Here is an 11,959-nt window from a genome sequence, read left to right as displayed (position 1 = left end):
GGGGGGTCACAGGGGGGGGACCAAATCTTAGAGGGAGGAAGGGGAGGGCTTGGGGGATGGATGCGGTGGGGATAAGGCGGAAGGGAACTGTGTCTTTAAGTCTGTCCTATGGTTATACATATTTTTTCTTCTATGAATGGGTTTTGCTGTAAATTATAGCTTTGCCCGTGGTCCCTTGGGTCAAAAGAAATAGTCTCTAAACAGAAAACAGCTCTGATTGGTGACTTTCCTTCTTCCCTCCCCAACCCCCTTCCTAATTGAAACCAAATGTGCAATATATTGGATGCTGGGATCCCTGGCGCTTTCCCAGGAATCCTCAGAATGTGAGGTTTCTCTCAAAGGCATCTTGCATCAGCCTGTGGATGTATGCCTACCACGGGGCTCCTCCACCGGCAAAGTGGAAAAAGAAGCGTTTCACAACAGATTCTTCTTTTCGGGTTGGGGGAACGCAGTGGATTATAGCTCTGTTTTCTTCCATCCAAAACTGTGCACTTCTGGATGAACGTAAGTTATGTGTTTTGATTTTTTTTCTTCCTTCCCTTTTTTTTTTTCACTTTTCCGAAAACGAAAGCTCTAACTATCCTTCTCCTGGTGTCTCAGGAAAAGTTTGAAAAAGGAGGCAGAAGGGAGTTTCATTTCAAGTCAGGCCAGGAAGGGAAGGGAATGGGGCACCATAGGCTTGAGAAATCCAAGGTTTCACATTTTGGGAGGCTGGATTTATGTTATGGAGAGAAGAATAAAGCACTACTAACCAAAGAAGACTGAAGCAAAATAAACGAATTCCATCGCAACTGCAGGATACAATAAACAGCGTCCGTAGAGTTGAAACTGTTGGCAGGCAAGACAGGCCGATCGCAGAGCTGATTTCAGAGGTGGAGAAGCCTGAGCAGGGAGCTAAGTTTTCGGCTTTTAGTAGTGGTGTTGGAGGGTCCTGAGTTTGGGAGAGGACAACTTTTAGTACTTCCGGTTTTTCAGGGGAGTCGCTGACTTAATTGTGAGAAGGACATCTTCGGGTAAGCAGTGGCTTCACCCTGAGGTTTGGGATGGCTGGGTGGGGGGCTGACTGGCTGGGGTATTTTTCAGTTGGTGACGAGCCTCATCTTCCCCAACTTGCTGGCCAGGGTGTCTTTCCCTTTGTTATCAAATGACTTGTGACTGTTTGCAGTTGGGACCTCTGAGCCCTGGCTGAGGTTCAAGAGTCTCATCCAAGGGGAAAGAGAATTTTTCCAAGTGGCTGAAGCTCTCAGGCCAGCCATTTGAGGCGGGAGTTTGCACTGCTCAGGCCAGGAGGGGCTCAGCACCATTTTGCTGACTGCTCGCCTTCTGCATCCTTTCCCTGGAGGAACGAGAGTCAGAGCCTGTAAAAGAGCCTTAGAGATCTCTCATGACCCTTCATTTCTCAAGTGGTGGGAGCGCCAGAAGGGGGACTGCCACATTCAGGGTCACATAGCAACATTAGGAGTGAAGCTGCAGATGAAATCGAAGTTCTCTTTCCTGCTAATCCAGTGCTGTTTGTACTCCATACCTCTACATTCATGAGGTTGAGGCAGTTTAATTAACAAGTCACCACAAGGACATTAGTTATCCTCAAGAGAGGATGCCCAATAGTGGTTCATCAGCAAATGGTATCTGTGGTCATCTTTGGTTGTGTGTCTGTGTGTAAAATAAAAAGCGAGGTGCTTGTTCTACCCCAGACTCCATGCTCAGAGCTCTCCATCCATAATCTGAATCCTCACAGTTCCAGAGACATTATTCCTATTTTATGAATAAGGACCTTAAAACTCAGAGAAGTGGAGTGAGCTGCAAAAGGAAATACAGCTAATAAGGTTGAAACTCACGAATGTCTGACTCTAAACTCTGTGCTCTGACTCATTGTAATAACACTCCCCTCCCCCACTCCATACACACATTTGATTACTTCCAAGTCAAAGTCCACATTTCCCTGGGTGGTGACTGGTGACTAGGGGGTGAAGATGTCAGGCGAGGGGACCAGTGCGGACCCTCTCTTGGAGGCCACTTCTGCACTTGGATGGTTATCTGTCTGGATACCAGATAGAGGTTGCCGGTGGGCGGCTCTGTGCATTGATTCTGGGTGTTTGGTATATATCTACCTTTGTTCTGCAAAGAGCCTGGGATTTAGGTTCCGAAGACCCAAGTTCAAGTTCTGGCTCTCCCTTTTACTACTTGCAAAGCTGCTCTTCCTTTCTGTATCTTGGCCTCTGTATGTATTGTATGGGAATAATAGCACTACTTTTCTGTATTATTGTTTTAAGAGATATTGGACATGAATGCCTTCTGAAGGCTGTGAAGGGCTTCCCCGTACGGTTCTTGTGACAATAGACACTGGACACCAGGCTGAGATGTGAGGCAGCGGCTGCTGATGCTGGCGGGAGGGCAGCTGAACTGTGGGCTTCGGTCTGAGTGCCCGTCTCTTTTGAATGGAAGCAGTCCTTCCGCAGGGGACATCCCCGGACTTTCTGTTTGAAACTTCCCTCTGGTGCCTGACTTGCTCACATTACCTCACCCAGGGAGCTTGGTGGACGCTGAAGGACACCAGACTTCCTTTGCCTGGCTCTGCACCATCTCTGAACAAGGAAGGTCTATTAGGATCAGTCCACAGCTTTCTCCTCGAAGGAGATGGCTTTTCAGGAGCTTCATATCTGGTTAAGGGTTGTTCCTTGACCCTGGGCCTTCCTCGTGTTCCCTCGTCTGTACCTGTGGTCAGAAGGGATACCTCCGCTCCTGGGAATGAGGGTGGGGGGGGTGGGTGCCCAGCAGGTGCTGGAGAGACCCTGCCTCTGCTTCTAGCTAAGAGCTGTTTGCTTTATAAACACTAAAGTTAAGGGAAGTGTGGAAGGAATTCCCAGTTTCTCCTACTTAGAATCTGCAAATTGTAACTCCAACAGTCTCCATGTCTGTGACATATGCAGAAAGAGTATATTTGTCTCTTTCCCTGATTCCTGGGACAGAGCTTCTGAAACCCTTGCAGTTTCCTAAGTGATGAGAGTATTAGGAGCATCTTTTGTTCTAATATTTGGCTTCTGACCCCTGTTCCTAGGGTAGAGCTCTTAAGTCCCTCAGGATTTTCTGGGCGGTAGGACTGTCTTTTTTTCTAATGAGGTGTCTTTGGCTGGGCTCCTGGATGGAGGCTGGTGCCCAGGCAGACTAAGCCATAATTAGAAGCTTGGGATTCTCAGCCGTACCTCCTAGCTTCCAGGAAGGGGAGTAAGGCTGGAGATGGAGTTAATGATTAATTATGCCCACGTGATGGAAATCCCCGAAGTACCACGTTGGAGAGCTTCTAGGCTGGTGAACACAACTGTGTGTTTGGAGGGTGGTGCACTCCTGCTCCACAGGGACAGAAGCTCCTATGCTATCTCGCGCTAGGTATCTCTTTGGCTGGCTGTTTATCTCTGCTGTTCAGTCGCTTCAGTCATCCCCGACTCTTTGGACTATAACCCACCAGGCTCATCTGTTCTTAGGATTCTCCAGGCAAGAATACTGGAGTGGGTTGCTATGCCCTCCTCCAGGGGATTTTCCTAATTCAGGGATTGTACCCTGGTCTCCTGCATTGCAGGTGGTTCTCTACCGCTGAGCCACTGTGGAAGCCCCATTTAATCCATATCCTTTAACAGATAGTAAACAAGTACCCATAAGTGTATGGCTTCCCTGGTGGCTCAGATGGTAAAGAATCTGCCTGCAATGCGGGAGACCTGGGTTCGATCCCTGGGTTGGGAAGATCCCTCGGAGGAGGGAATGGATACCCACTCCAGTATTCTGGTCTGGAGAATTCCATGGTCGGAGGAGCCTGGCAGGTTACAGCCCATGGGGTCACAAAGAGTTGGACACAACTTAGTGACTTTCAGTTCACTTCACTTCACATCAGACATAAGTGTTTTCCTGACTTCTGTGAGCTGGTTTAGCAAATGATTGAATCTAAAAGGGGGTGGTGGAGATGGGGGATTGGCTGTGGCAACCTGTGATTTGCAGTCAAGTTGGAAAGAAGTTGTAGGTGTAGACCCCTCTCCTGGGGGTCTGCACCAGCTCCAGGAAGTGAGTGTGTGAGTACAGGAAAACAGTGAGTTTCTCCTAGACAATGTCTGAGCAAGAGTGGGAGTGTCGTCCAAAGGAGTCTCCCCTCCTCCCCTCCTCTGGCCTCGCTGTTAACTCGCTGCTTTCTTCCCTTATACAGTCACTTCCAGACATTAAGTCATATGAATTATCTATCACATGTGACAAATCTAGTCCAGATCATTTCATATCATTACACTTTTTTAAGATCCATACTATTTATTTGCTATTTTTGGCTGTGCCGGCTCTTCGTTGCTGCGCTGGCTTTTCTCTAGCTGCGGTGATCAAAGACTGCTCTCTACCTGCAGGCGTCTCATTGTGGTAGCCTCTCTTGTTTGGGAGCAAGACTCCAGGGCACGTGGACTTCAGGAGTTGCTGCGTGTGGGCTCAGTAGTTATGGCTACCGAACTCTGGAGCACAGGCTCAACAGCTGTGGCATGTGGCCTTTGATGCCCCATGGCAAGTGGGATCCTCCCAGACCAGGGATCGAACCCATGTCTTCTGCACTGGCAGCTGGACTCTCCACCACTGAACCACCAAGGAAGCTCATGATTATATTTTAATAGACACTCTAAAATGTTAGAGTGCCTCCCACCCCTCTGTATATTGATGCCACACCACTCTCCCCCACCAACAGGATTGTTACAAAGACTTCCTGAAATAACGTACACGAAATACTCTAGGCTTAGCATCTAGTGCTCAACAAATACTGATTTTATGTCATTACTATTGCTTCTGTTACCGTTACGTGTATATCAAATAAACATGGGAGAAAGTTTTATGAATTACTAGAGTATGCACTGTGAATTTTATAACAATCATCACTGTTAGATTTTGGAGGTGACTCTGATTAGGGTCTGAACCAAAAAGGTGAGAAGGTTGGGGGTCTAGTCATAATTTGAAAGTGATTTGGCTAAAAGCATTATTTTAGACAATAAAGTGAGTGGATGTCATACCACTTTAAATTAGCATTAGCTCTCAGACTTTTCTTCCCAAGTTCCCTTATAAGATCCACTTTCAGGCACGTCTCCCAGGCATCCAGAAAGCTAAAACCCCCCAAAAACCGGCCTCCACAGACCTTCTGATATGGTGCACCAGCTGACATAAATGGTGACCTGCCCACAGCAGAGACACCCTGGATTCTTCATGCTCCTTGCCCTGTTTGAAGTCGTGCAGTGTTTGAATTGACTTTCTCCCAAAAATGACAACTCAGTCCAGATATGTGTCCAGCATCCCCAGGCCTCCCAGAACTTCTCTGAATTCAACAACTGTCCACAGTGTGGGTTGCTTACCACTATATTAGGAATTTCCGGTGAACCTTAAGGATCAATTAAGTAAGAGCAGCTGAAGGTGGAAATCAACACTTTGAAGTGTTTCCCATGTGATTCTAACCTGAATCTCTGCTGATCAGTCTCCAAGTCTGTTGCCTCAGTCACTCCTCAACATGATATAAGGACCTCCTTTATAGGACAGCCCCACCCTGTTGTCCTGTAAAGAATTTAACGGTCAGCGCCTCCCTCCTCTGGTTGGCATACCTCCTTCCTCTAGCTGACTTCTTTGAGCTAGGTCAAGACCACCTTAAAATGTCCACAATCTGCCTTTTTCCCTTACGTGGACCACTTGTCTAGGCCTTGAACTCTTTCTGTTGTGAAGTCAGACAGACCTGATTTCCACTCCCAGCCCTGTACTCACTGACCTTGTGACCCTGGACAAGTTGCTTAAACTCTCTCAGTTTCCTGTTCGGTGAAATAAGGGTGGTAATTCCCATCTAACAGGTATTGCAGATGCCACTTGTGAGTGTATAGCATAACGTTTGGCATGTAACTAATAAGTGATGCTGAGGATGGTTGTTTTTATTATTAGTCTGGCCCTGCTGCTTTGGCTTGTTCAGCTCAGTTATTTTCCCATATCCTCAGTCCAACAACATTCTTCCAGGCAACAACATTCGCTGAGCAAAATCCCCTTCTACAGACAATGCTTCTCAAAGTACTTTTGCAGTGGAAAGGACATGGGTTTAAATCCTGGTTTTGCCACCACTTACTAGCCATGTAAACTTGGGCAAGATATTTAACATCTTCAGGTTTCATTTTTCTTGTCTCATAGGTTTGTTATACAAAATAGGTGCCATTAGATTTGCAAAGAGGCCAACATACAGCCTCATACATAGTAGATGCTCCGAGTAAGGGAATGCTCACTTCTCTTACTTTTTCTGGTGGAATCTCCAATACTCTGTGGTCTAAAAGCCTATCATGTATGAATCATGGAGATTGTTATCTTGGATAGGTCTCTTTCATTTCACTGTGGGTGTGTGCTAAGTTATTTCAGTCTGTCTGATTCTTTGCAACCCATGCACAGTAGCCCACCAGGTTCCTCTGTCCATGGATTCTCCAGGCAAGAATACTGCAGTGGGTTGCCATGTCCTCCTCCAGAAGATCTTCCTGACCCAGGGATCAAACCATATCTCTTATGTCTCTGGCATTGGCAGGCAGGTTCTTTACCACTGGTGCCACCTGGGAAGCAGCATGGACGTAATCTATTGGAAACTTGTCCTCTTCGATTTGAAAAGACAACTGTCAGTTCATCTCCTTGTCCCCACTCCCTTATGCACCCTTACCTCACTTTTCCCCAACCTTTCCCTTAATGGTCAAAACAGACTTGTGCATAATGCTATCTTTACAGGGAATTAAGCACAAGAGTGGATTACTTGGCTAGCGGTCTGTGTAACACCTGAAGGAAAAAAGAGTTGGCACCTTGGGACAGGTAGGGAAGAAGGGATAAAAAATATTATATATTGGACAAATAATCCTGTTATGATGGAAAGATTTAAAGGGCAGTATAGAACAGTATGGGTCACAATTGCTAGTGCTATCATAACTGAATGCATTTAGGGAAGGGAGAGATGAGTTAACAAAGGAGAAGTCCAGGTTTTGTGCTTCTGGAGTAGTCATCCAGTAGCTCACTGGTCCCACCAAGGGCTCCAAGCTGCAGGGACCATGGGAGGGAAGACTGGCCTTGACTGCTGTTCATCGCCTTCCCCCTCCTGCTCCTAATGCCCAAGTTCTGTCCGTTTTCCCCATCTGGCTACATTTCTCAGTGGCTTCTAACCTGTTTATCTCCTTGATTGCTTTGGATTCCCTCAACAATTCAACTGTATTTTACTGGGTTTAATTCTATTTAGTAAGCTTTTATTGACTACTTCTGAGTATAAGATACTCTGCTTAACATTTTCTAATAACAATAGCTTAACAGAGGAACCAAGATGTCCAGATGCCTGTCCAGGGGTAGTTACTAAGAAAACAATCACCTAATGGCTAAAGTGATGGTCTCTCTAAACTTTCTCCATCTCTTTTAATTTTATTTGCAAGCATTTGGACATGTTATGGTTGATACTGTGTTATTCAGATATGATTTGGTTGAAAATAATTCTCCTCTTATTTTGGTTTTCTTATTTTTTGCTTTCTGTTGTGCATAGAACTACTAGATATTTCCAAGTTCTGTCATTTTCCAAGCAACAGAGGTCCCAGAATTTGGCAGATTGTCTACTTATTAACTGGGGCTTCCCTGGTGGCCCAGATGGTCAAGAGTCTGCCTGCAATGTGGGAGACCCAGGTTCGATCCCTGGGTCAGGAAGATCCCATGGAGAAGGAAATGGCAACCCACTCCAGTACTCTTGCCTGGAAAATCCCACGTACGGAGGACCCTGGTGGGCTAGAGTCGGTGCGGTCGCAGAGAGTCGGACACGACTGACATGACAGCATGCACACACTGCTTATTAGCTGGACTCTCGTCTTGGTCTCTAAGGACTGAGAAAGGTTAGGGTTGAGCCAGCCCAAGTATCCTTGAGGCCTGGAAGAGCAAAGAAAAGTCAGAGAGGTTTTAAAAGGGGTCTAGACTTACTTCGAAGCTCCTGGGTTCAACTTGGCTTCTCCTGGAGATCAGCATTGTCTTTAATGTGTTCACTCACTCAACTGTCTGTGGCTTGTGTTTTGTGCTTAATGAGACCTTCCAAAAATGTTTGAGGAGAGTGCCTGGGACCTCTGGCACATCGAGCTCAAATATATTGCTGTGTACTCCATGGTGGGGGTATAACTGGGAGGGCTTCTGAAGGATAGACCCTTGTGTGCAAAGGGTAGTGAGGCAAATATGTAGTGAGTTTTGATCTCAGCACCATCATTTTCTAGATTTTTTTTTTTTTTACCTCAAGGCTTTTAAATTCAGTGTTCCTCAGTTTCCTCATCTATTTTCCTCATGTGTCTTTATACCCTTCTTTTAGAGGGTATAAAGAAGATAATGTGTAGGAAACTTTGTAAACAGGAAAGCACTATGCCTATGGAGCTGGTTGGTCCAAATGCCTTTTGAACACTTTTCATAGTAGCAAATCCAGCAAAATTTACTGTGTGCAAGATTGTCTTGGCAGTCCCAGAGGCATATAAAGTTTAGAGGAGTGGTGAAGTTTACAAAGGCTGCTGGGGTTGTTCTTTAGGATGTATTCTCTTGAGAGTCTGGGGAACAAGTTGACCTAAAGAAGAGAGCAGTGGGAGTTAAAGTTACTCAGGAGTACTGTGGCTGACTCATGCTGATATATGGCAGAAACCAACACAATATTGTAAAGCAATTATCCTGCAATTAAATAAATAAATAAAATGACACTTAAGAGTAGCTAATTGTTCCTCAGACAGATGTAGTTCTACTTTTAGAATGTGTACACTAGATAGATTTTTAAAAATGAGATAAAATGTTAAAATAATATAGAAGGAAATTATAAATAGATCCTAATCCCAGCAAAAATCCCAGTAAGTTATTTTGTGACTATCGAAAAACTGATTCTAAAATTTATAAGGAGAGGCAAAAGATCCAGAGTAACCAACATTATATTGGAGAAGAACAAAGTCAGAGGACTGATGTTACCCGATTTTAAGACTTACTATAAAGTTACAGTAACTAAGACAGTGTGGTATTGCTGAAAAAATAGTTAAGTAGATCAACAGAACAGACTGGAGAGCCCAGAAATAAATCCACATAAATACAGCCAACTGGTCTTTGGCAAAGAAACAAAGGCAATACAATGGAGAAAGATAGTCTTTTCACCAAATGATGCTGGAATAATTGAACATGCAAAAACAGAAACAAAAACAAATCTAGACTCACACTTTCTGCCCTTCACAAGAATGAACTTAGAATAGAACCTAAATGTAAAATGAGAAACCATGTTATAGGAGAAAAACTCCTATAACATAACATAGGAGAAAACCTAGGTGACCTTGGGTATGGTGATGACGTTTCAACACCAAAGGTACAATCCTTGAAAGAAAAAATCGATAAAGTGGACTTCATTAGAATGAAAAATTTTTGCTCTGTGAAAGCTAGTATCAAGACAATGAGACTACAAGACATAGATTGGGAGAAAATATTTGCAAAAGACATATCCAATAGAGGACATTTGCCTAAAATGTGTAAGGGACTCTTCAAAATCAACAATAAGAAAATGAGCAAAAGAAATGGATAGCTCACCAAAGAAGTTATGCAGATGGCAAAAAGTGCTAGTCACTCAGTCTTGTCCAGCTCTTTGCGACCCCATGGACTCTAGCCTGTCAGGCTCTTCTGTCCATAGGATTTCCCAGGCAAGAATACTGGAGAGGGTGGCCACTCCTTTCTCCAGGGGATCTTCCCCATCCAGGGACTGAACCCAGGTCTCCAGCACTGCGGGCGGATTCTTTACCACCTGAGCCACCAGCGAAGCCCACAGACTGCAGTGAAAGTGATAGTTGCTCAGTTGTGTTGCCAAGTCCAACTCTTTGCGACCCCATGCTATACAATCCATGGAATTCTCCAGGCAAGAATACTGGAGTGGATTGTCATTCCCTTCTCCAGGGGCTCTCCCTGACCTAGGGATGGAACCTGGTCTCCTGCATTGCAGGCAGATTCTTTACTGTCTGAGTCACAGGAGAAGCCTCAAATTATAATAACATCACTTGAAAGAATATTCATTGAAGTTGTTTTAACTAATGCAACATGGAAACATTCTCACATAAAATCACAGTGTGGTGGAAAGAGTGATGGGACAGGAATTTACAGGGTGAGATTTAAATTTTAACTTTGCCACCAACTAGCAGTTGGACTTTGTGCAACTATATTTTTTAACCTGTTTGCACTTCAATTTTCTAAAACGTGAAGGGAAATAGAAAATTTCTCCATTTTCCAGTTCAGTTATGCCAGTCACTATTTATACCTGCACCCCTACCCCCATATTCATTTTCACAGTTAAGTCTTGAATCATTTGTCTCTGCTCCAGTTTACTCTGCTATCATATGCTCTAAATAGCCTCCTTTCTCTTCTCATGTTAGCCAAATACCCACTTTCCTTAAAGGTTAGTTTAAGTTTCAGATCCTCTGGCCAACTCAGATCTTATTTCTTGGAATCCCTAGTTCTTTTGGTCAGTATCACTGAGTCTAGCAAGGGTCATGTCTTTGGTGACCTCAATAACTCATTTTAGAGCAAAACCCATAAATATTTACTGAGTTATCAATATATAGCATATTAAAGACTTATTATATGACTCACATAGTGCTTATTTGTTGTTGGAGAAATTCTTAGAGGGGAGTAATTGAAGCCTCACTTATTATCCTTTTTGTGGATTTAATGGGGCTCAAAAATTTTCTATTACTGAATTATTCTGTAAGATCAGAACCTCAAGAGAGCAGGTCATAGCAGATGAATGGATAAGGAAGCTGTGGTACATATACACCAAGGGATATTACTCAGCCATTAAAAAGAATTCATTTGAATCAGTTCTAATGAGATGGATGAAACTGGAGCCCATTATATAGAGTGAAGTAAGCCAGAAAGATAAACACCAATACAGTATACTAACACATATATATGGAATTTAGAAAGATGGTAACGATAACCCTATATGCAAAACAGAAAAAGAGATACAGATGTACAGAACAGAATTTTGGACTCTGTGGGAGAAGGCGAGGGTGGGATGTTTCGAGAGAACAGCATCGAAACATGTATATTATCTAGGGTGAAACAGATCGCCAGCCCAGGTTGGATGCATGAGACAAGTGCTCGGGCCTGGTGCACTGGGAAGACCCAGAGGGATCGGGTGGAGAGGGAGGTGGGAGGGAGGATCGGGATGGGGAACACATGTAAATCCATGGCTGATTCATGTCAATGTATGACAAAAACCACTACAATATTGTAAAGTAATTAGCCTCCAACTAATAAAAATAAATGAAAAAAAAAAAAAGAGAGAGAGAGAGCAGGTCATGGAGAAAAGGTGTAAGCACTGAGACTGCTATCTGAAGTGCTGGGTTCAGATCCTGCTTCTTTTAATTGTGAAAATTGAAGGCAGTAAAGTCTTCATGAGCACGAATGTGGAGTAATATGTAAGCTGACATCTGAATACTTTGTGTGAGTGTGAAGTGAAAGTCGCTCAGTCATGTCAGACTCTTTGCGACCCCATGGCCTGTATGGTCCATGGAATTCTCCAAGCCAGGATACTGGAGTGGGTATTGGGTATGTAATGCACACAGGGCTATTTTCCTTTAAGTAATAAATAGAAAGTGGTTATTCCCAGAGGCTGATGATTGTCATTCTAGGTTTCAGGGTACAGCTCCAGATTTGGTTTCTCTTGGTTTGACCATGGGCAGAGCTGATGTCTTCCTCATCATGCTTCTTTCCTCATTGGTGTGTTCATACCTCTGATAATAGAAGTGTTTTTTACTTTTCCCTAAAAATTCTCATTTGATTAGTTAGTGTTATGTGAAGAGTAAATTAACTGTTACTTAATACTATGTTTGGAGGTGAACAGTTTTCTAAGCATTTTGGTCAGCCATTCATTACCAAAGAGATGTCAACCTTGAATGTCAAGCTAAGATGTAAA

At 44.0% G+C, this 11,959-nt stretch overlaps 1 protein-coding gene across 3 annotated transcripts in view; it reads left to right on the top strand.

Moving 5' to 3' along the window:
* Nucleotides 1-315: 315 nt before the first annotated feature.
* The window catches only part of DDR2 (discoidin domain receptor tyrosine kinase 2), a 172,604-nt gene continuing 160,960 nt past the window's right edge, over nt 316-11,959 (top strand). Inside the window, exon 1 of one of the 3 annotated variants that reach the window (XM_043450719.1) lies at nt 316-504. In XM_043450719.1, the coding sequence (XP_043306654.1) occupies nt 499-504 (6 nt within the window). In that variant the 5' untranslated portion in view covers nt 316-498. Of the gene's footprint in view, nt 505-870; nt 1,014-11,959 lie in introns of those variants that run through there. The other 2 variants (XM_043450712.1, XM_043450703.1) reach the window with 2 other exon arrangements.

The sequence above is a fragment of the Cervus canadensis genome, chromosome 2 (genome assembly GCF_019320065.1).
Source record: "Cervus canadensis isolate Bull #8, Minnesota chromosome 2, ASM1932006v1, whole genome shotgun sequence".
In the NCBI taxonomy this organism is placed as follows: Eukaryota; Metazoa; Chordata; class Mammalia; order Artiodactyla; family Cervidae; genus Cervus; species Cervus canadensis.
Note: the sequence above shows the minus strand (reverse complement) of the source record. Positions and strands in the feature narration are given on the sequence as shown.